The sequence below is a fragment of the Anomalospiza imberbis genome, unplaced genomic scaffold (assembly GCF_031753505.1).
Source record: "Anomalospiza imberbis isolate Cuckoo-Finch-1a 21T00152 unplaced genomic scaffold, ASM3175350v1 scaffold_52, whole genome shotgun sequence".
NCBI lineage: Eukaryota > Metazoa > Chordata > Aves > Passeriformes > Viduidae > Anomalospiza > Anomalospiza imberbis.
Genome location: NW_027100130.1, coordinates 715,121 through 738,558, shown reverse-complemented (window position 1 = coordinate 738,558; position 23,438 = coordinate 715,121). Strand labels below are relative to the sequence as shown.

General features: G+C 56.8%; 2 protein-coding genes and 2 long non-coding RNA genes across 6 annotated transcripts; 2 read left to right on the top strand and 2 right to left on the bottom strand.

Annotated features, from left to right (window-relative positions):
• Positions 1 to 72: 72 nt before the first annotated feature.
• Positions 73 to 1,763, bottom strand: LOC137467143 (uncharacterized). The gene is made up of 2 exons (XR_010995419.1): positions 1,371 to 1,763; positions 73 to 244 (listed from the first exon to the last, which is right to left on the bottom strand). It is a non-coding gene; the product is annotated as an uncharacterized lncRNA (long non-coding RNA).
• Positions 1,764 to 5,008: 3,245 nt separating this feature from the next.
• On the top strand, positions 5,009 to 5,743 carry CDC42EP2 (CDC42 effector protein 2). The gene has a single exon (XM_068178699.1). It carries the CDS (start codon positions 5,043 to 5,045, stop codon positions 5,652 to 5,654), a length of 612 nt encoding a protein of 203 aa, XP_068034800.1. The 5' UTR covers positions 5,009 to 5,042; the 3' UTR covers positions 5,655 to 5,743.
• A 1,635-nt stretch (positions 5,744 to 7,378) lies between these two features.
• LOC137467142 (uncharacterized) lies at positions 7,379 to 9,285 on the bottom strand. The gene is made up of 2 exons (XR_010995417.1): positions 9,177 to 9,285; positions 7,379 to 8,357 (listed from the first exon to the last, which is right to left on the bottom strand). It is a non-coding gene; the product is annotated as an uncharacterized lncRNA (long non-coding RNA).
• Positions 9,286 to 9,466: 181 nt separating this feature from the next.
• DPF2 (double PHD fingers 2) lies at positions 9,467 to 21,008 on the top strand. Of its 3 annotated transcripts, XM_068178697.1 has the most exons (12): positions 9,467 to 9,602; positions 10,946 to 11,106; positions 12,363 to 12,470; positions 13,220 to 13,383; positions 14,881 to 14,973; positions 15,193 to 15,271; positions 15,852 to 15,893; positions 18,025 to 18,162; positions 18,262 to 18,390; positions 19,377 to 19,489; positions 20,061 to 20,142; positions 20,857 to 21,008. In XM_068178697.1, exons 1-12 carry the CDS (start codon positions 9,571 to 9,573, stop codon positions 20,931 to 20,933), a joined length of 1,218 nt encoding a protein of 405 aa, XP_068034798.1. In that variant the 5' UTR covers positions 9,467 to 9,570; the 3' UTR covers positions 20,934 to 21,008. The 3 variants fall into 3 exon arrangements, with proteins under 3 accessions (XP_068034798.1, XP_068034799.1, XP_068034797.1); XM_068178698.1 differs by lacking the exon at positions 15,852 to 15,893; XM_068178696.1 differs by lacking the exon at positions 15,852 to 15,893 and having other exon boundaries at positions 18,025 to 18,390.
• Positions 21,009 to 23,438: the final 2,430 nt, after the last annotated feature.

The window sequence follows — 23,438 nt, the reverse complement described above, 5'->3', positions numbered from 1 at the left end:
GCACTTCTCACCCCAAACCAAACACAGTTTTTCCAACATCCACAAAATCTTATTTTCCTCCCATTTCCAGCTTTATTTTCTTTTTTTTTTTTTTTTTTTTTTTTGCACCTGCAGGGGAAGGGGGGGGAGCAGAACCCCACTTCCCCCCAGTTTTCCCCTTGGGTTCTCCTCCCCCAGCCTCAGTTTCCCTTGGAAAAATTCCAGTTTTGGTTAAAACAGCAGCTGGAAGAGCCAGAGCCGGGCCCTGGGGGGATTTGGGGAATTTCGACTCTTCCCCCTAAAAGAGCCCCCGCCGTTCAATCCCATCCCTAATTCGGGATTTAATTCGGGAATTCCCGAGGGTTTTGGGGCAGGCCCCGATCCCGCTGGGGTTTTTCCCAGATTTATTTTCGGGGCTCTTTCCCCGGGGGAGAGGCCGAGGGAGCTCCGGGAATTCCCGGGAAGGGAAGCGAGGCCGGGGTGGGGCCTGGAATCCGCTCGAGACCGATCCCGAATCCCGGCCCCGATCCCGGATCCCAATCCCGGCCCCGATCCCAATCCCGGGGTCCGCAGGTGACAGCGCCGGGAATTCGGGAGAGGAGAGGGAAGGGAAGGGAAGGGAAGGGAAGGGAAGGGAAGGGAAGGGAAGGGAAGGGAAGGGAAGGGAAGGGAAGGGAAGGGAAGGGAAGGGAAGGGAAGGGAAGGGAAGGGAAGGGAAGGGAAGGGAAGGGAAGGGTCCGCTCGGAATCCCGGGATGCTGCGGGGAGGGCGGGCAGAGCTCTTCCTGCCCTCCCGGCCGCGTCCGCGGCGCTGTCGCATCCCGGATTTAAAGGGAAAGCAGCGATTCCTTCCTTTGACTAGGAAAAAAGAGCGGATCCTTCCCCCACAGCCCCCCCGCGACTCCTCTCCGCTTCCCGGCTTAATTAAACCAGCGCTTAATTGGAGTCCCCCGGCTCCGCCCGCTCCCGGCCTAGAGCAGCGGCGGAGCCCCGGAACGGCCCCTGGATCCCTGGAAAAGCTCCTGGATCCCTGGAAAAGCTCCTGGAACAGCTCCTGGATCCCCGAAACGGCCCCTGGATCCCTGGAATAGCTCCTGGATCCCTGGAATAGCTCCTGGAACAGCCCGAGATCCCGGCCCGGCGCTTTCCGGGCGTTTTTTCCTGCGAACAGGAGACTCCCCGGATTTCCGAATCTCTGGATTTCCAAATCTCTGGATTTCCGAATCCCCGGATTTCCGAACCCCCGGATTTCCGAACCCCCGGATTTCCGAATCTCTGGATTCCCGAATCCCAGGATTTCTGAATCCCAGGATTTCCGAACCCCTGGGTTTCCGAGCCCCCTCTCCAAGAAGTGTCCCGGGAGCCCGAGCGGACTCTGACCCCCTCCCCGACCTGCGGCCGCTCCCAGCGCGGCTCCTGCGCCACTTCCCGGGAATCCCGGCCCGGGAGGAGCTGCCGCTGGTTTTCCTGGATTTTGGCTTTTTCCGTGGATTTTTTGGCACCGGGGGCACCGGGAGGGGTCGGGGTGTGGCCGAGGACGAGACTTCTTCCTTCCTCATCCTCCGGCTTCCCCTGGGATTGCCCCGAAATCGGGGTTTTCCTGGGAAAAGGGGGGACCCCCGGCAGGTCCCGCTGTCCCCCGGCATGGAATTGTCACCGCTCCGCTGCCCCCGGCCCGGACTCTCCGCTGGATTCCCGAGGTGGGACGGGATGAGGGGAATTCTTTCCCGGTTTTAACCGATTTTAACCAATTCCAGCTTTTCCCGCGCCCAGAACGAGGTCGGATTTCACAGCCGGGTCCTGGCGCCGCTCCCAAAATCCCCGTTCCCTAAAAAACCCCACGACCTTCATCCCAAAGGGCTCTTCTTCCTCTCTCCAGCTCCTGCAGCTCCGGGACCGCAGGGAAATGGGGCATTTCCATCCTTTTTCGGGAAAATCCATCCTGCGGAGCGATCCCGGGGCAAATCTCCTTCCCAGGGGCAAATCCGGAGGCGGGGATTTAAATCGGGCACCAAAAAAAGGCTGGAATGGGTCAGGAATGGGAGGAACCCGAGGAGATTTTGGAGGCTGCTCCTCCCTTGGGCCATTCCCATGGGAAAAGGCTGCTCAGACAGTGCCAAAATTCCTGAAAATTGGCTAAAACCCCCCACATTTCTGTGTGGCAGGGCCCAAAATGCTGGAAATGGGCAGGAAGCTGGAATTTTTGTGGAAAAACGGTGGGAAATGTAAAAAATTTGAGCTCCTGAAGCTCAAGGGGCTGAAAATGGGCAGCAAATTTCATATTGAGGTAGAAATTTCCAAAACCAGGTGGAAAAGGAATGGAACGTCCAGGTTGTGAGAGGCAAATTTGTGGCAAGAGGCAAAAAGATCCCAAATTTTTCCTGAGCTGAAGCCTGAATTTCCAAAAACAGGTGGAAACTGAAAAACCTGGATGTGCTGAAGCCCAAAGTGCTGAGAAAGGACCAAAATTTTCCTGTAATTTTAGAAAAAGAGCCCAAATTCCTCCCAATCCAAACCCTAAATCACTAAAAACGGATGGAAAAGGAACGGGATTTCCTCCATTGGAGCCGGAATTGATGGAAACATGGAAAAATTCCTCAAATTTTCCTCCGTGGGAATCGAAACTGCTGATTCAGGCGATTCCAAGGGTCGGAGTCCTGGGAGCGCCTCCTGGAGCTCCTCCCACTGGGATCCTGGGGAAAACATCCCTTTTTTCCCTGGTTTCCCCCTGGTTTTCCCTGTTTTCCTCGTTCCTGACTCTTCCTTCTGGGGTGTCCTGTGTTCTCCTGGGATTTCAGGGATGGAAACTCCCAGAAATGAGTTATTTCTTGGAGCTCTCCTCATGCTTTTCCTCCTTTTCCAGCCCATTTCCCACCTGTTCTGGATCTCCCTACAGGGAACGGGTTTGCCTAGGAATAAAAGAATCCCAAAGAAAGAATTCCACGAGGAGGGGGTTTTGGGGCTGGAGCCGCCCCCATTCCAGGGATTTCCCTCTCGCAGCACAAAGGGAACGGAGCTCCCGGAACATTCCCGGGGCTTTGTCCCGGTGCAGCCGAGCGGGAGCGGCCGAGGGGGCGGGACTGGGGTCAGGGAGAGCAGTTTGGGCTGGGAAAAGGGATTTCCAGGAGGGGAACGATCCCGGGGCACCGGGATGTTCATCCCTATCATCCTCAGCCTCACCTGGGAATCCACATTTCACTTCTTTCCCTACAAATCCACTTCTTTTCCCCACAAACCCATTTTCCCCGCTATAATCCCTTTTTTTTTTCTCCTACAGCCCTGTTTTTTTTTTTCCCTACGATTTCACTTTCCCCCCCCCCCCTCCAACCCCACTTTTCCCCCTACAATTCCCCTTTTTCCAGCGGCCCCGGTGGTTCCCCGTGGCCGCGGCCCCGGTGCCGATCCCGATGCCAAGGGAAGATGATTCCCTGTCGCTGTCGCTGCTGGCAGCCCGGAGCCGCCGCCCCCTCCCGTCCCGTCCCGCGGTAATCCCGGGATTAGCGGCGCTGCATTCTGCACCGTCAGGATTCTCCTGCCCGGAGCCGCCGGACGGGGCCGGGGCCGGGCCCTGCCCCGATCCCCGGGATCGCCCCGGGATCCTCTCCCCTCCCCGGGATCCTCTCCCCTCCCCGCCCTCGCGGCCTCGGGAGCGGCGCCAGCGCCGGTCGGTAACGGGGACTGGGGGGACTGGGGGGAGAACGGGGGAGAACGGGGGAGAACTCCATGAAAACGGGGGAGAACTCCGTGAAAACGGGGGAGAACTCCATGAAAACGGGATAACGGGGGAGAACTCCATGAAACCGGGGGAGAATTCCATGATAACGGGGAAGAATTCCATGATAACGGGGGAGAACTCCATGAAAACGGGGGAGAACGGGGGAGAACTCCATGATAACGGGGGAGAACTCCATGATAACGGGGGAGAACGGGGGAGAACTCCATGATAACGGGGGAGAACTCCATGAAAACGCAGGAGAACTCCATGAAAACGGGGGATAATGGGGGAGAACTCCATGAAAACAGGATAATAAGGGAGGATTTCCTAAAACCAGGGGGTGATAAGGGAATATTCCCTAAAAACAGGGAATTAGTAGGGAATATTCCCCCAAAGCGGGGAATTATAAGGGAATTGTCCCTAAAAACGGGGGATAATAGGAAACATTCCCCCAAAGCAGGGAATAGGCGGGCAGCACTCGGGATCGGGGAGGTTTGGAGCGGTGAAGGGGAAATGGGATTTTCCATCCCTCGGGGCGTTGGTGGTGTTGTTGTGTTTTTAGGGATAAATCCTCCCCCGGGGCTTTTCTGGGTCGAATTCCGGCCTCGGGGTGTCCTGGCCCGGGACAAACCCATCCCTAAATCCCTCGCTCCTGCTCCGTCCTTGCCGGCGGCGCCGCGTTTATGAAAACAGGGATGGACGGAATTTTTCCCCTGAAAATTCGTGATAAGGGTGAAAACCTCCGGAACTTCCCACTTGCTGATTTAACAGGGAACGTTCTGGTGGCCCCAAACTCGTTCCATCCCTTTTTCCCTCCCACTGAGGCAAATCCCAAGGCTGGACACATTCACGGCACCAAAAATTCCCATTTTTGCCTCATTTCTCCCCAGAGCTGGAAAATCCGGCCCAGATCCGATGGCTGAACTCAGAGTTCACGACTGAAACAGGGGAAACCCCAACTTCCTTCCCCTTCTGGCCCCAAATCTCCAAAATCTCCGGTTTTTACTTCAGCTGGGCTGGGTGGGGCCGGCACCGGGGTGAGAAAATCCCTTTTGGGTTAAAAACGCCTCTTCCCAGCACTCTGCTCTCCTGACCTCCACTGCACACCCCGGCTCCTCCCTAAAAACACAAACCCTCTGGATTTCCCTCCTTGCCTCCCACCCCAGCGCCTGGCTTTCATTACCTGCTCGCTTGGGCGTCGACAGCGCGGCGGGGAAGGTCTGGGATTCATCCGGAGGGTGAGGATGCCCCGTTGAGTTGACGTGTCAGAGCTGAGCGTTTTCTCTCTCTCCGCTCCTCCCCAGGCTGCCCTGAGGCCGGCCAGCTCGGCTCGCGTGCCGGTGGCCACCATGTCCACCAAGGTGCCGATCTACCTGAAGAGGGGCAGCCGCAAGGGCAAGAAGGAGAAGCTGCGGGACATCCTGTCCTCGGACATGATCAGCCCGCCACTGGGGGACTTCCGCCACACCATCCACGTCGGCAGCGGCGGCGAGGGCGACACGTTCGGGGACATCTCCTTCCTGCAGGGCAAGTTCCACCTGCTGCCCCGCGGCGCCGGTGACCGAGGCGACGGCGGCGAGGCGGCGGCGGCGCCGTTCGAGTTCTCGCGCACGGCCACCATCTCCGGCGGCGAGGCGGCGGCGGCCGCGGCGCCGTCGCCGCTGCTCAAGAACGCCATTTCGCTGCCGGTGCTCGGCGCCGCCCAGGCGCTGACCCTGCCCGCGGCGCAGGCCCCGCCGAAGCCCCCGCGGCTGCACCTGGACGAGGCCGCGGCGTCGCCGCCGTGCCCCCGGCTCGCCGCGCCCGCCAACGGCGAGGCCGAGCCCTTCCTGTCGCACGCCGGCTCCCTGCTGTCGCTGCACGTGGACCTGGGGCCGTCCATCCTGGAGGACGTGCTGCAGGTCATGGACAGGCACCAGGCCGAGCGCGGCGCCGGCGCCCGGCCGGAGATCCTGACGTGAGGGCGGCGCCGCGTGAAGGCGCTGGGAAATGGACGGTGAGGATGAGGATGGGGAGGAGGGTTTGGGGTGTTTTTCGGATGCGGCTCTCAGATTCCAGCTCGGACCCCCGCGTTTCCTCGTGCCAGGTGAGGGTTCGGCCTTGGGGGAGAACCAGAGTGACCCCCTGAGCTCTCCCACCCTGCTCAGTGCCGGGGCTGACCGCGGGAAACGCGACCCCGCGTCCGTCGGACCCCGCGAGATGAATTCATCTTTTGGGATGGATTCCCAAAGATTCCAGCCAGGAGGATTCGGGGGCACGGCGGGGTTTGTTCTCCACGGCTCTGAACCTCCTGAACCGTCGCGGCGCTGTCACCTCAACTTCTGCTCCATGAAATCCTTTGAAAGTCCCACACATCGGGAAATCTCCACCGGGAAATCTCCACCGGGCTCCGTGTCTCTGTGGGGAAGCCAAAACTCCCCGTGGAGGAGCTGGGATCTCCCAGCGCGGCTGTTGTTTTAGGAACTCAGTCCATGGAGGGGCCAAAAATCCTCTCTGGGGCCGACAGGACCGGGGCTGGGGCTGGAAATTGTCGAGGAGACGCAAAACCAACCAAAACTCCCAACGTGAGGCGCAGGTGGATCCCGGCACCGACGGATCCGCCGCGGATTGTTTGGGTGCAGTGGGAACAGGGCATGCCCGGGGGAATTCCAGCTGGATTTTGGGGAATAGGGACAAAACCCCAGCTGGACACGCTGCTGGTGACAGGGTGGGACCAGTGGGGCCTCCTTGTCCAGGCTCCTGTCACAGATTCCATCCTTTCACCGATTTCTGGGAGGCTGAGCCCAGAACGAGGCCGGGATCCCGCCAGGGCGGAGTCGCGGCCCCTCCTGACCCCGCTGGTGCCGTTCCTCATTGCCTAACGAGTCTAATTTAGATTATCTGACTAATGACTCATTAGATTCTCGTTAACGAACCCTTGTCCCGCCTCTTCCTTCCCCTCCCCCTCTGCGTCGGTAAACCGAACCACGTTTGGTGCGAACACCCAGAATTTGGGGATAAACCCATTTCCCAAGGCTTTCTTCCGTGAAACAAGTAACAAACTGAGGTTAATTAGGCTCGATCAGGTTTAATTTCTATTTGGTCCCACTCTTCCCTGCTCTAAACTCTTTTCTCCCCCCACACTCTGTCCACGTTTCATTTAGTTTGGGATTTTTCCTCCCCAAACCAATTCCAGCTGTTTCAGAGCCCCGTTTGTGATTAATTAACCCCCGGGACGTTTGTGATTAATTAACCCCAGAGACTGGGATGGGAACGTGGCTCCGTGTCCCCTCCTGTCCCACAAACACACCACAGCTGCTGCTCGGACAAACAACGTGAAAGGAAGCCAGCCCAGAACGGCTCATTTTGGGCGGCTTTCTCTGGTTTGGGGCCTTTCCAACATGGGGCGGGTTGGGACAACGTGGATGGGCTTTTTTCCCTGGATTTCACCCCAGTTTTCCCGGCTTCCACCTTAATCAGTGATTTAAAGATGGAGCTGTTCGTGCCCCACCTCGGCCCAGGAATTGCGAAACCATCGCTGCTGGAGCCGTTTCGAAATAACCAAAAATCAGCCAAAATCCCCTTTTTCCCCCTTTTGTCCCTTCTCTCCCCCGTTTTTTCCCTTCCCAAAAATCAGCTAAAATCCCCTTTTTTCCGTTTTGTCCCTTTTCTCCCCCCCAGTTTTTTCCCTTCCACAACCCAGGGCTGACTTTTGGGGTGTTCCAGCTTTGATCTGGGACCTCATTCACTCGTTTCTCTTCTCCCCCCACTCACCCCTCTCTGCTCCAGTCCTGGAAAAGCTCCTTTAATTTGCCAAATTTGGGGTTTTTTTAATCATGAAAAGGTGATTTTGCTTTTCTCACCCTTCTCCTCCTGCCTCTCTTCCCTCCCTCCTGCAGCCCTCAGACCACACTTGCTATAAACCCCTGAAATTATCCCCAAAATTATTGTTATTATCCCTCAAATTATCCCAAATATCACTTTATCCCTGAAATGTTTGTTTTTTTTTTTCCCCCCCAATCTCATCTCCTGAAAAAAAACCAAATTCCTTAATTAACGAATAAATCATTTGGGATCCCTTTCCACAGGACTGGAGCCTCCTTCACTTCTCCCCTAATTAATCACTCCCCGAATTAATGATTTATGCAAACCAAACGTGGCTGATTTACTCCCAATTCCAAGAATTTGAGTCATCCGGAGCAGCCCTGACTCAGCGCCCCCTCCCCTCCTTCCCCCTCCCTTTTGGGGGAGTTTATTCCGGAATCAATCAAGGATGGAATCATTAATTAACCCCAGAAGGGGCACAGGCCTCCCTCCCAACTTCCTCGTCATCCCGGGATTTCCGGGCAGCGGATTAACGCTGCCCACGCCAGCGGTCAGTGCTTGACCCTCGGCGTGGCCGGAGCCGGGAACGGAGCCGGGGGATGAGCGCCAGCAAGAGCTGGCCTGGGATTACCAGGAGGAGGAGGAGGAGGAGGAGGAGGAAGGTTTGACCAGGGGGTGACCTTGGGGGAAAAAGGCAAATTCCCAGCAAACGGAAAAAAAAAACAGGTAGGATGTGGAAGTAAGGAGGAAAAAGAGAGAGGAACTCACCTGGAAGTGAGGAACTCACCTGGAAATGAGGAACTCACCTGGAGGCTGACATCAAACCACGCTCGCCTTGGGGTCTGTGGGTGACCTCTGTCCTGGGGGATGAATTTGGGGCTACTTGGTTAATTCAGGTTTGACAAAAAGGGAAAAGAGCTCAAAAAGGGGAAATTTTGGCAGGAATTTTTGGGGATGAAGAGACGTAAGGAATCTGGGGAGATCAGGGATCTGAAGGATCCATCCTCACTTATCCCTAATTTCACCCTCTCCTGGCCCTCGTTTATCCCTCGCTTCATTCCCCCATCCCCAATTTATCCCTCATTTCCCTCCCAACCCTCACCCCTCGTTCAGTTTTATCCCCCAAACCTCCTCCGTCCCTCCCCATTTCACTTTCCATCCTCTCTCTTCTCACCCCTTTCCATGGAATGCTTGAGGTTGAAAAACACCTTTGGGATCATCAAATCCAGCCTGGTCACCCCTGGACGGCGTCCCCATGTGTCACATCCAGGCTTTTTTTGGGGATAATTCCAGGGCAGCAATTCCACCACATGCCATGTGGGACAACCCTTTCCAGGAATTTTCCTGAATAAACCTCCCCTGATACAACTCGAGGCCGTTCCCTCTTGTTTTATCCATCGGGAGAAGGGATCTCATCCCCAGCCTCATTCCAGGGAGCAATGCGGTCTCTCAAACCTCCTTTTTCCAGGACAAACCCCCTCATCCTCTCCCACCATTTCCCTCCTCACTTTCTGTCCATTTCTCCCTCACTCTCCTGCCTTGTTCTCTCCCATTTTCCCCCTCATTCTCCCCCCATCTTGTCACGCACTCTCCCATCATTTTTGCCCTCGCTCTGCCCACTCCATCTCCCCCACTCTGCCTCCCTCCTTCATCCCCATGCCCTCCCTTTCTCCCCGTACCTTCACCCGTCCCTTTCTCCCGGATTTTCCCCTTTTCCGTGCATTTTTTCCCCTCAGATCCTTTTCCCGCCCTTTTCCCCCTCAGACTTTCGCCCCCCCCACACTCCCCTTTTCCCGCCTTTTTTCCCGCCTTTTTCCCGCCTTTCCTCCCCCCCCTCCCCGCGCACGCGCACTGCGCACAGCGCCGCCCGGCGGCCGGGAGGACTCCACGCTCCCTTCCCCCGGCCCTCCCTCTGCCTCCCTCCTCCTCCTCTGTCTCCGCCCTTCCCTCTCCCCGCTCCTCCTCCTCCTCCTCCTCCTCCTCCTCTTCCCCCTTCCTCCACCCCTCTCTCCCCGCCCCTCCCGCCCCTCCCTCCGCGCACGCGCCCCGCGGCGCCCCGGCGGCGGAGCCAAGATGGCGGCGGTGGTTCAGAACGTGGTCAAGCTGTGAGTGCGGGTGTCGTCCCCCCCCCCCCACACACACACCCCCACACCCCCACACCCCACGGTCTGTCCCCCACCCCCCCCCCCCCCCGCGGCGCGGGAATGGTGCGGCCCGGCCGGGCGCGGGAAGCGGGGCCCCCGCTTCGCCCCCGCGCGCCGGACGGGACCAAGCGGGCGGGGAGGGGGGGGCTGGGGGGGAAGGAGAAGCGGCGCGCGCGCATCGTCCGCGGTGAACTTTGCTGGGGGGGCGTTGAGGACACCCCGAGATCCCCCCCACCGCCATCCCCCACCAAGCACCGGCAGGGCCGCGGAGGCTTGAGGGGAGGGCAGAGCCTGCGAGGGGGCCGGGGGTCCCGCAGGTCTGGCCCTGAGAGGGTCCCCGGGGGAGGGCAGAGCCGGGGGCTCAGCCCCGTAAAATTCCCTGTGTTGTACCCCTGGGCTTCCCTGCGCTCCCGCGTGTGTCCCTGAACCCCCCGAGTGGAGAGGCCGAGGACGGGGGAGTCATCCCCGGAGAGTCCCGGTGCATCCTTGAATGTCCCCGAAGAGCCTCAAATGTCCCCGAAAATCCCTGTGCGTTCCGCGCTCATTCCTGCGCTACTTCCCTGTGCATCCCAGCCAGAGGGTCCTGCGGGGGCCGAGCTGCGGGGAGCCTTCCCCGTACTTCCCTCGAACTCCTTGTATTTCCCTCAAAATCCCCGTGTCTCCCTGGAAATCCCCGTGTTTCCCTGTATATTCCTGTACGTTTTTCTAAATCTCTGTATTTCCCTGTGTGTCGCTGTATTTTGCCTTAAATCCCTGTGTTTCCTGTAAATCCCTGTGTTTTCCTGTCCATCCCTTTGCTCCATCTCTTCCCTTCCCACCCCTGTGAGGGTGTCCTGGAGAAGCCAAGGGATGGGAAGTTGGGCACTTCATCCCTGGGGGTTTCCAGCTTCATCCCTGGGGGTTTCCAGGCTTATCCCTGATATTCTCCAGGATTTTATCTCTGAGTCTCTCCAGTTGTATCCCTGACGCTCCCCTGGTATCCCTGACATCCCTGAGGCACAATCCCTGAGAGGTTCCCCATTCCCTGTGCCATTCCCTGTGCCCATCACTGCCTTTCCCTGTGCCAGTCCCTCTGCCATTCCCTGTGCCATTCCCTGCCATTCCCCATGCCAATCCCTCCCATTCCCTCTGCCATTCCCCATGCCCATCCCTGCCGTTCCCCGTGCCCATCCCTGCCATTCCCTCTGCCATTCCCCGTGCCCATCCCTGCCATTCCCTCTGCCATTCCCCGTGCCCATCCCTGCTGTTCCCCGTGCCCATCCCGGCGTTCCCGGCGCTGATCCCGGCGTGCCGTGCCGTTGCAGGCTGGGCGAGCAGTACTACCGGGACGCCATGGAGCAGTGCCACAGCTACAACGCGCGGCTCTGCGCCGAGCGCAGCGTGCGCCTGCCCTTCCTGGACTCGCAGACCGGCGTGGCCCAGAGCAACTGCTACATCTGGATGGAGAAACGGCACCGCGGGCCCGGTACGGCCCGGGAACGGCGGGGAAGCACCGGGAGAACAGTGGGGAAACGGCAGGGAAAGGGGGGGAAACGGCAGGGAAAGGATGGGAAACAGCAGGGAAACACCGGGAGAACGGTGGGGAAACGGCAGGGAAAGGATGGGAAACGGCAGGGAAACACTGGGAGAACGGTGGGGAAACGGCAGGGAAAGGATGGGAAACGGCAGGGAAACACCGGGAGAACGGTGGGGAAACGGCAGGGAAAGGATGGGAAACGGCGGGGAAACACCGGGAGAACGGTGGGGAAACGGCAGGGAAAGGATGGGAAACGGCGGGGAAACACCGGGAGAACGGTGGGGAAACGGCAGGGAAAGGATGGGGGGGAATGGGGAAGTGATGGGAGAATGGTGGGGAACAATGGGGAAACACCGGGATAACAATGGGGAAATACTGGGATAACGATGGGAAAAAACAGGGAAATGATGGGAAACAGCAGGGAAATGATGGAAAACAACGGGGAAGTGACGAGAGAATGGTGGGAAACGATGGGGAAATACCAGGAGAGCAGTGGGAAAGAGCAGGGAAATGATGGAAAACAACGGGGAAGTGATAGGAGAATGGTGGGAAACGATGGGGAAACACTGAAGGAATGATGGGAAACAACAGGAAAATTATGGAAAACAATGGGGAAGTGATGAGAGAATGGTGGGAAACAATGGGGAAATACCAGGAGAGCAGTGGGAAAGACCAGAGAAATGATGGAAAACAATGGGAAAATTATGGCAGAATGGTGGGAAACGATGGGGAGACACTGAAGGAATGATGGGAAACAACAGGAAAATTATGGAAAACAATGGGGAAGTGATGGGAGAATGGTGGGAAACAATGAGGAAACACTGGGAGAATGATGGGAAACAACAGGGAAATGATGGAAAACAACGGGGAAGTGATGGGAGAACGGCAGGAAAACCATGGGGGGGTGATGGAAAAGGACGAGGGAACAGCAGGAAAACAAGAGGAAAACTTTGGGAAAGCACCAGGGAAATGGCAGGAGGCAGAAAACAATGGGGAGGTGGTGGGGGAGCAGTGGGAAAACTCCAGGAGAAGGATGGGGAAATGGCAGGAAAACAGCGGGAGGGGAAGGGGGCTGGGGTCACCTTGGGCCGTTTTGTCACACCCTCGGGAGGGTTGGGGGAGTTTTGTCACCAGCCCGGCTGATTCCCAGGAGTTTTGTGCCTCCCTGGACGGATTTTGGGGGATTTCCCGGGATTTCTCCGCAGGTTTGGCGGCCGGGCAGCTCTACTCGTACCCGGCGCGGCGCTGGCGCAAGAAACGCCGCGCCCACCCCCCGGAGGACCCCCGGCTCTCCTTCCCTTCCATCAAACCCGGTAATTCCCCCATTCCCTGCTGGATTCCTGGGAATTCCACCCCGGATCCGCCAGCATCTCTCACCCTCCCTCATTTTTTTCCTTTTTTTTTCACCATTTTTCTCCTGATTTTTCCCAATTTTCCCTTTTTTTCCCCCATATTTTCCCATTTCCCCCCCATTTTTCCCATTTATTCCCATTTACCCCCCTTTTTCCTGTTTTTCCTCATTTTCCCCCCATTTTTATCCTAATTTCCTCCCCCTTTTTCACGTTTTTTCACGGTTTCCCTCCTTTTTTCCCCATTTCCCCCCTTTTTTCACATTTTACTCGTTTCCCACCATTTCTCCCCCTTTTTCCCATTTTTTCCCCATTTCCCCCCTTTTCCTCCTGTTTTTCCCGTTTTCCCCCATTTCCCTCCTTTCTCCCCATTTTCCCCCATTTCCCCCATTTTCCCATTTCCCCCCTTTTTTCCCATTTTTATCCCCATTTTCCCCCCGTTTCCCCCTCCTTTTTCCCCGTTTCCCCCCGTTTCCCCCCGTTTTCCCAATTTTCCCCCCCATTTTTCCCCGTTTTCCCCATTTCCCCCCATTTTTCCCCATTTGCCCCCTGGTTTTCCCCGTTTTTTCCCCATTTTCCCCCTGGGTTTCCCCGTTTCCCCCCCGTTTCCCCCCCGCTTTTCCCCATTTTTCCCCGTTTCCCCCCTGGGTTTCCCCGTTTCCCCCCCGCTTTTCCCCGTTTTTCCCCGTTTTTCCCCGTTTTCCCGTCCCCAGACGCGGAGCAGGCTCTGAAGAAGGAGGGGCTGCTGGCGCAGGACGGGAGCAGCCTGGAGGCGCTGCTCCGCACGGATCCTCTGGAGAAGCGCGCGCTGCCGGACGCGCGCGCCGACGACGACAGCCTGGGCGAGTTCCCGGTCGCCAACAGCCGCGCCCGCAAGGTGCGGCCGGCCGCGCGGCACAGCGGGAGCTCCCGACGGGAACGCCAGCCGGGAACCGGGAATTCGGGATACCGGGAATTCCAGCTGGGAACCGGGAATTCGGGATACTGGGAATGCCAGCCGGGAACTGGGAATTCGGGACACTGGGAATGCCAGCCGGGAACTGGGAATTCCAGCTGGGAACTGGGAATGCCAGCTGGGAACCGGGAATTCGGGATACTGGGAATGCCATCCGGGAACTGGGAATTCGGGATGGGAATTCGGGATACCGGGAATGCCAGCCAGGAATGCCAGCTGGGAACTGGAAATGCCAGCCGGGAACCGGGAATGCCAGCCGGGAACCGGGAATTTGGGATACTGGGAATTCGGGATACCGGGAATGCCAGCCGGGAACTGGGAATTCCAGTCAGGAACTGGGAATCTGGGATAGTGGGAATATGGGATACCAGGAATTCGGGATACCGGGAACTCCAGCCAGGAACTGGGAATTTGGGATGGGAATTTGGGACACTGGCAATTCCAGCTGGGAATTTGGGATGCCAGGAACTCCAGCCAGGAACTGGGAATTCGGGATACCGGGAATTCGGGATACTGGGAATTCCAGGATGGGGACCAGGAATTCCAGCTGGGAATTCTGGGATGGGGACCAGGAATTCCAGGATGGGGACCGGAAATTCCAGCCAGGAACTGGGAATTTGGGATGGGAGCTGGGAATTTGGGATTTCGGGAACTCCGGGAATTCCAGCCAGGAACCGGGAATTCTGGGACAGGAACCGGGAATTCCAACTGGGAATTCCAGGATACCGGGGACTGGGAATTCTGGGATGGGGACTGGGAATTCTGCCCTGGGAATTGGGAATTTTGTGGCACAAACTCAGATTTTCCAGCCCCTTTCCCGCTCCAGAAGTGGATTTTAGGGTTTGGGATGGGTTTGGTGGGAGAGGCAAAGGGAGAATTCCAGCCCCTGGGGAGATTCTGGAGCCAAAATTAGGGAATTCTTGGCCCAAAGAGAAATTTTGGGAGTTTCAGGAGGAAAAGAAAAAACTTAAGGGAAGGAGGGAGATCCTGGTCCCAACATTTTGGGAAAAGGAGATCCTGGTCCCAAAAATCAATGGGAGGGAAGTTCCAGCCCAGAAATTCGGGGAAGGGGAACTTTCTGATCCTGAAATTCAGGGAGAGGGGAGTTTTGGGATCATTCTCCCAGAATCCCATATTTTTCCCTTCCTGGGGCTTTCCCACAGGATTTTTTAGCAGGGAAGTCTTTCCCCAGCCTCATTTCCTTTTCCTTTTCCCTTAATTCCTTCTCCAAGCACTTCTCCACCAAATCGGGCCCTTCCATGACTTTTTTTTGGGGATAAAACATCTGAAATTCCCTTTCCATCCACAAAAACCTTGCGGTGCCTCCTCTGGGATGGATCCAGCTGCGGCCCCTCCTGCGTCCCTTCCCGTTTTTTCCCATTTTTCCCTGCTCTGACCCCTCTCTCCGCTCGTTCCCAGCGGATCCTGGAGCCCGACGATTTCCTGGACGATTTGGACGATGAGGATTACGAGGAGGACACGCCCAAGCGGAGAGGGAAGGGCAAGGCCAAGGTGAGGCAATTCCAGGCAATTCCCAGCAATTCCCGGGACACGGGCCCTTCCCCGCGGCCAGGAAAACCGGGATTCACGGCCCTCGTTCTTCCCCAATTCCCGGGGATTTGCGGTCGGTTCCGGGCCGTTCCCACCACGGGGCACTGTTGGGTCGCTCCTTGCCCTGCTCCCCGTCCCGGCCTCGTCCCGGTTTTTCCCCAAATCCCGACTTTTCCGCAGGGAAAAGGCGTCGGGGGGGCTCGCAAGAAGCTGGACGCGGCCATCCTGGAGGACCGGGACAAGCCCTACGCGTGTGACAGTGAGTGCCGGGAGAATTCCGGGCTCGGGAGCGCCGGGATCGCGGGGTTCCAGCCCAGAACGGAGATCCCCACTCCCCGGGAGGGCAGGGCCGGGTCTCACCTCCCTCCCGTGGAGCTGCACGGAGTTTTCCCACTGGGAATACTGGGGAGCAGCAGGATAGGAACCAGGAGAAAACCGGCTTAGAAGCAGGATGAGAAGCAGGATGAAAAGGAGGGCAAACTTCCCAAACAACCCGAGGCCGGGAAGGCCCCTCCCCTTCATCCCAGTGGTTTTCCAGCCGGATCCCAGTCCCCGGGACCCATTCCCAGCCCTCCCTTAAGGATCTGGGAGCTGTGAATTCCAGCAAAACCCTCGGAGCGGGGGGCTCCGTCCCTTCCAGCCCGGAATCCAGGGGATAGCGGGATGGGGAACGCGAGGGAGGCTTTGCCAGCTCCTTTTTCTCTCTTCTTCCTCCTGTCCTGCCACTTCCCAGCACTAATTCTCCCCCTGGCTCCCTGAGGTTGTGCTTTTCCTGCCCTTTTTTCCCAGTTTTCCGTGTGTGTCCGTGTCCTCTCACGACTTCTCTTTCTGTGTTTCAGACAGTTACAAACAAAAGCATTCCTTGAAACCTCCCGACCGAGGTAGTTCCGCTCTCTCTCTGCTCGTTTTTCCTGCTTTTCCTCCTTTTTTTTCCCCTTTTTTTCCACCCAAAAAACAAGTCCCAAATCCCCCTGCGGAGGCCCGGGGTGGGCAGGAGGAGGGGAGGGAGAAGCCAAAGGCCACGGGAGCGACGTCAGCGCCGGCCCCGCTCGGGCCCCCTGACCCTTTTCCAGCAGGGAACGGGGCCGGGAAAACAAAGATTGACCCCCCTGCGGAGCCAGCAATGGGAAAAACACGGAGTTTGCACCCAAATCCCGGAGTTCCCACCCCAGCCCCGGAGTTTGCACCCAAATCCCGGAGTTTCCACCCAAATCCCGGAGTTTCCACCCAAATCCCGGAGTTTCCACCCCAATCCTGGAGTTTTCACCCCAGTCCTGGAGTTTTCACCCCAATCCTGGAGTTTTATCTCCAATCCTGGAATTTCCACCCCAATCCTGGAATTTCCACCCCAATCCTGGAGTTTCCACCCGAATCCCGGAGTTTTCACCCCAATCCTGGAATTTCCACCCCAGTCCCACAGTTTCCACCCCAGTCCTGGATTTTTCACCCAAATCCTGGAGTTTCCACCCAAATCCTGGAATTTCCACCCCAATCCCAGCGTTTCCACCCCAATCCCGGCGTTTCCACCCCAATCCCAAATCCCGGGATGTGCCGCTGCCTCCAAAGCTCCCCCGGTTGTTTTCCCGCTCCAAAATCCGCAGGGTTTTGCCTCCAAAAATCCCCAAAAAATGGGGATGGGCCGCAGGTGGGGAGGGGAATTTGGGACATTCCCGGGATGTTCCTGAGGCTCCTCTTCCTCACCTCGGGAGGAGAATTCCGGAGTCGAGTTTGGAGATTGTCCTGGAGGTTGTGGGGGGAGGAAAGGTGACTTTGGAGCCCCGTGGATCGGGAGGGAAGCAGGAATTTCCTGGGAACCTCACTGGGATTGCTGCGTTTTCCTCGCTGCTGCTCCAATCCCGTTTTCCCCTCAAACCCCACAGATCCCGGGGCGATTTCCATGGTTTTTATCCCAAAAAATCCAGCGTGGGCTGCAGGAGCCAGCCTCCCTTTGGAAGTTCAGCCCCCGTTTTCCCTGATCCAGCTGTGTTTTCCCTGATTTTTCACGGTCTGGGGGGATCCCGAGGTGGAAGCGGATCCAGAAACTCCCGTGGTGTTCCGGAAAAACTCCGAAATCAGGAAATCTCATTCCCAATTTTTGGAAAAATGCAGGGAAACATCTGCACCGAGCCCTGGAATTCCCCCTCTGGTGCAGCTTTTTTTGGGATTTTATCCCAATTCCTCTGGCTCATCCTTCCCACACCGAAACGGGGCTGGAAAAGGGATTTTGGGGTGTCCTTGGATAAGGAAAAACCCCAAAAATCCCTGGAAAAGCAGCGCTGGGGAACTGGAGCCGATTCCCTGATCCACGAGGAGCCAGATCAAGGCAGAAATCTCCCAAATGCCGGGGTGGGAAACAGGAAAAGCGATGGATTTTGGGGTTCCAAGGAGCTGGGATGGATCCACGGCCGCTGCCAAATCCCTCCTTGGATCCCCAGAATTCCCAAGTTTCCCCTTCCCTCGGTTTTTAAGCTGAGGATGGGATTTTTTGGGGTGGGAATTTCCTCTCCCCGACACATTCCCAATGGGGATTTCGCCATTGGATTGGTCCTGGGGAATTTACCTGGAATTCCTTTGGGATCCTGGGGTGTTCACCTGGAAATCCTTTGGGATTTCCCAGGGAATTAACCTGCAATTCCTGTGGGATTTCCCAGGGAATTTACCTGGATTTCCTTTGGGATTTCCCAGGGAATTTACCTGGATTTCCTTTGGGATCCCAGGGAATTCACCTGCAATTCCTGTGGGATTTCCCAGGGAATTTACCTGGATTTCCTTTGGGATTTCCTTTGGGAATTTACCTGGATTTCCTTTGGGATCCCAGGCAATTCACCTGCAGTTCCTTAGCAATTCCGGGTGGTTTTACCCAGTTCCAGCCTCTTTGCTCTCCCAGCCCAGCGCTGGGATCGGCCCCGGAGGGTTCAGGATTTGGGATTTCCCTCCCCTGCCCGTCCCTGACTGGGATTTCCCGGGGTTTTTCCCGGATTTCCCGGGTTTTTTCCCGGGTTTCCCCGGCAGTCTGCGGGAAGCGCTACAAGAACCGCCCGGGGCTCAGCTACCACTACGCCCACTCCCACCTGGCCGAGGAGGAGGGCGACGACAAGGACGACTCCCAGCCCCCCACGCCGGTGTCCCAGCGCTCCGAGGAGCAGAAATGTAAGGAAAAATCCCCAAATGCCCCCCGGGATGGAGCAGCCGAGGCGTGGGGAGCGGCTCCGGGGGGAATTCTGGCCCTGACCCCCGTCCCTTTTGCAGCCAAGAAGGGCCCCGATGGATTGGCCCTTCCCAACAATTACTGCGACTTCTGCCTGGGCGACTCCAAGATCAACAAGAAGACGGGACAGCCCGAGGAGCTCGTGTCCTGCTCCGACTGCGGCCGCTCCGGTGCGCGACGGCGCCGCCGTCCCGGCAATGCCGGGAGGGCTGGGCTGGGATGGGGCTGGGGATCGGGGATCCCAGGGTTTCCTTCTGGATTGGGGCAGGGGGGAGATTTGGGATCGGGGATCCCAGGGTTTCCTTCTGGATTGGGGCAGGGGGGAGATTTGGGATCGAGGATCCCAGGGTTTCCTTCTGGATTGGGGCAGGGGGGAGATTTGGGATCGAGGATCCCAGGGTTTCCTTCTGGATTGGGGCAGGGGGGAGATTTGGGATCGGGGATCCCAGGGTTTCCTTCTGGATTGGGGCTGGGGAGAACATTTGGGATCAGGGTTCCAAGGGTTTCGTCCTCCTGGAGGGGCCAGATCGGGGTGGGGAGGATCTTTGGGGTTGTGGCTCCAAGGGTTTTCCTCTCCTGGACTGGGGCTGGGATTGGGCTTGGGGCTGGGGAGGATCTTCGGGATCGTGGATCCGAGCGTTTCCTCCTCCTGGGGGAGCTTGGCTTGGGCTGGAGCGGGGCGGGAACTGGGGAATGCTTGGCTTGGGATGGATCTTTGGGATCGGGGATCCAAGCAGGTCCCCACGATCCCTTGGGATGTCCCCACGAGGGACACCCCTGTGTGTGTCCCACGCATCCCTGTGTCCCTGTCCCTGCCATGGCCTTCCTGTCCTGTGTCCCCGATGTCCCCAATGTCCCCGGGGTCACCCGAGGTGCCTGCAGGTCACACTGGTGGTGACGGCAGCGGTGAAGACGTGCCCTGCTGTGTCCCCATGTCCTGCTGTCCCTGCTGTCCCTGGGGTGTCCCTGGGGTGTCCGTGCCGTGTCCCTGGGGTGTCCCTGCTGTCCCTGGGGTGTCCGTGCCGTGTCCCTGGGGTGTCCCTGCTGTCCCTGGGGTGTCCCTGGGGTGTCTGTGCCATGTCCCTGGGGTGTCCCTGCTGTCCCTGGGGTGTCCCTGGGGTGTCCCTGCTGTCCCTGACGTCCCCGATGTCCCCAGGTCACCCGTCGTGCCTGCAGTTCACGCCGGTGATGATGGCAGCGGTGAAGACGTACCGCTGGCAGTGCATCGAGTGCAAGTGCTGCAACATCTGCGGCACCTCCGAGAACGACGTGAGTGCCCAAAGCTCCTGGGGGTGCCCAAAGCTCCTGGGGGTGCCTCAAAATCTCCCGGGAATGGCCCAAAGTCACCTGGGAGTGCCCAAAAATCACCTGGGGGTGCTCAAAGTCACCTGGGAGTGCCCAAAAATCACCTGGGGGTGCTCAAAAAAATCCCCTGGGAGTGCCAAAAAACCACCAAAATTACCTGGGAGTGCCCCAAAACTCACCTGGAACCTGGGAATGCCCCAAAACCTTCTGGGAATGGCCCGAAATTCCCCCTGGAGGCTCCTGTGGGGGAAATCCTTGGGGTTTAGGAGTCCATGTGACCCAGGAAAGGCTTTTTTGGGAAAAACTGGGTTTTGGTAATCTGCAGGATCCCAGAGCCGTTCTGGGAGAAATCCTGGGCTTTCCATCATCCCTGGGAATCCTCCTGAGGAAATTCTGCCTTTCCAGAACCTTCTGGATACGGCGGAGGACAGTGTTGGGGTGGGGGGGATCCTTCAGCGAGCCGTGGGAGAGGCTTTTTTTGGGGGGGAAAAGGGGGAATTTGGGGAGTGGGATGATGGGAATGTCCCCGGGCCAGGACCAGCTGCTGTTCTGTGACGACTGCGACCGCGGGTACCACATGTACTGCCTGACCCCACCCATGTCCGAGCCCCCCGAGGGTGAGTCCGGCCCCTGGGATCCTGATCCCCGGGATCCCGCCCCAAAACCTCCCTTGGAATTCCCGATCCCTGGGAATTCCACCCCAAAACCTCCCCTGGGATTCTCCACCCCAAAACCTCCCCTGGGATCCTGATCCCTGGGATCCCACCCCAAAACCTCCCCTGGGATTCTCCACCCCAAAACCTCCCCTGGGATCCTGATCCCTGGGAATTCCACCCCAAATCCTCCCCTGGGATTCCCCATCCCTCCGGGTTCTCCCTGGCTTTCCTCCTGGGATGTGGGGAGGGGTTTTATTCTCCCAAATCCTCCTCTTCCTCCTCTTTTTCCTGTTTTTCCTCCTCTTCTTCCTCTTCCTTCGTCCTCCTTTTCCTCCTTCCTTTCTTCTCCCTCTTCCTCCTCTTTGTTCTCTTCCTCTTCCTCCTCCTCTCCATCTTTTCCCTCCCTCTTCTCTTCTCTTCTCTTCTCTTCTCTTCTCTTCTCTTCTCTTCTCTTCTCTTCTCTTCTCTTCTCTTCTCTTCTCTTCTCTTCTCTTCTCTTCTCTTCTCTTCTCTCTCTTCTCTTCCTCCTCCTCTTCCTCCTTCCTCTTCCTCCTTTCTGCTCCTCCCTCTCGCTCCCACCCTCATTAGCGCCCGTGGTTAATTGGTTAATTGGTTAATTACGGCCCTCCCGGGAGGATGAGGGGCTGAGGCCGAAGGCTGATCCCGTTTCTGCAGGGAGCTGGAGCTGCCACCTCTGCCTGGACCTGCTCAAGGAGAAGGCGTCGATTTACCAGAACCAGAACAGCTCCTGATCCCGCTCTTCCTCCCCGTCCTCATCCCCATCCCCATCCCCATCCCCGTGCCCTCCTCATCCTCACCCCTCGGCTTTGGGGCCTTTTATTTCCCCTTTTTTTTGGGTCCTTTTCCCTTTTCCCCCCCTTTTTTTTCCTCTTTTTTGGGGGTCTGTTTTCTTTTACTCCCTTTTTTTTAAATTTTCTTTTCTCGGATCCTCTCATTCCCTTTTTCTCCCCTCTATTTTCCCTTTTCCCCTTCTTTTCTCTTTCACCTTTTCTCATCCTTTTTTTTTTTTTGGTTTTTTAACTCTTCCATTCCCTTCATTCCACCTCTTTTTTTCCTCCTTTTTCCCAATTTTGGCTCCTTTTTTTCCCCAATTTTTTTCCTCCTCCTGACATTTTTTGGGGTGACCCCCCCAGGTGACATTTTTGGGGTGACTTTCATCCCTTCCTCCCCAATTCCCAGGATTTCACCCCAAAACTCACTCCCCTCCCGCTCCTGGCACCACCGCTGCCAAACTTTCCCTTTCCCCCCCTTTTTTTTTTTTTTTTTTTTTTTTGGGAATTCCGGGCTGATTTTGGGGCTTTTTCATTTTTTGAGGGATTTTCCCCACTTTGGTTTTTATTCCATTTCCCCCCATTTTTACCCCCCCAGGATGCTCCCGGCCCCTCCCCCACCCCCACAAGGCCTTACCCCTCCCCCTCCCCAAAATGGGGCAGAATCCCTGGATTTGGGGATTCCCCCCACACCCCTCCCCTCCCCCGCTGGCAGAAAATGGGGCAAAACCCCCCAGTTTTGGGGTTTTCCCCTGGCTCCCCTCCCCCCCCAGGGTTGGTTTGGGGTTCGGGGGTGGGGGAGGGGTTGAGGTTGGATTTTTTTGGGGGGGAAAAGCCCCTTTTGGCCCCAAAACGCCGCTGGGGGTGGAGGGGAGGGGTTTGGGGCTGTGGGAACTCCCCCAGAATTCCCCAAATCGCCCCCAAATCCCAAATTTTCCCCCTCCCCGGGTCCCGTGGACTGAATGTGCCTGTTTTTCTAAAAAAAACAACAACAAAAAAAAAAAAACAACAAAAATAAATGGACTTTAAAGCACCTACCTCCGACTGCCCCTCCCCCCCTGCACCCCCAGATCCCCCCGGACCCCCGGGATGGGCCCCAAAAACGGGCAAAATAACCCAGAAATGGGCAAAATTACTGAAATAGCCCGAAGTTTGACCAAAATAGCCCCAAAATGACCAAAGTAGCACCAAATTTACTGAAATAATGCTGAAATCGCCCCAAATAACCCCAGAATGACTGGAGTAATCCAAAATTATTCAAATAACCAAAAAGAAAAAGACAAAAATAGCCCTAAAAGCACTAAAATACCCCCAAAATAACCCCCAAGTGACTCAACAGCCCCAAACCTGACCCAAATAACCCCAAAATGACTCAAATAGCCCTAAAATAACCAAATCACCCTGAAGGGATGATGCGCCCCCCCGAAATTATTTTTAAAATCCAAAATAACCCAAAACAAAACTACAAACTGACCGAAATAACCAGAAAAAATCCTGGAAATTGCCCAAAAATGACCGGAATACCCCCAAACCGGCCAAAATAACCCCAAAAATGACTGAAAAATGACCCCAAAGTGCTCAAAATTGACCCAAATCCCTGAAATCCCCCCCAAAATTCCGGATCCGAGGCCTCATCCCGGTGGTTTCTCTCCTCCCCATCCCGAGCACGATTTTGGGGGGGATCGACGGCGTTTTGGTTCAAAATGGGATTTTTTTCCCCCGTTTTCGTGCCCTGCTGGGGGTGGGGACATGGAAATGTCCCAAAACCAGGGAGATTCACCCCAAACTCCCCTCGGCGAAGCTTCACGGCTGTGTCTTATCCAGGAAAGAGCAAAACGACACCAAAACGGCTCACTTTTCGTAATAAAAACAGCAAAAAATGGAGTGAGTGGGGTTTTTTTGGGAAAAATGGGAGGGGTAGGGGAAAAAATGAGATTTGGGGGAAAAGGTGGGGTTTGGGGGCAAAAATTGAGGAGCTTTGCACAAATTGAGGATTTTTGGGGCAAACGTTGGGGATTTGGGGGCAAAAATGAGAGGTTTTGGAGCAAAACTGGGGATTTGAGAGCACAATGTGGATTTGGGGCAGAAATGGAGGATTTTGGGGCTGATGGGTGCCTGGATTGGGGTTAAAAAAGCCAAATTGAGTGGCTGGGATTGAGGCGGTGCTGCCTGGATTTTGGGGTGAAAAATCCCCGTTTTGGGATTGGGATGTGGCTTCTCCAAGTGCCCGTCCTGAGGTTGTGCTGCCCTTTTTTTGGGGCTAAATCTGCCCCGGTTGGGGTTTTTTTCCCCGCCTGGAAATGTGAATTAATCCCGTTCCCAGATTTAATTTGCAGCCAAATCGCCGGAATTGGGGCAAAGGCCAGCGCGCTCCGGGAATTCCAATTAATCCTCGTTAACGAGCGCCGGGGGGGGTCCCCTGATGTCTGAGTCCCCTTTGGGGGGTGGGGGCGCCCCCAAATCCTT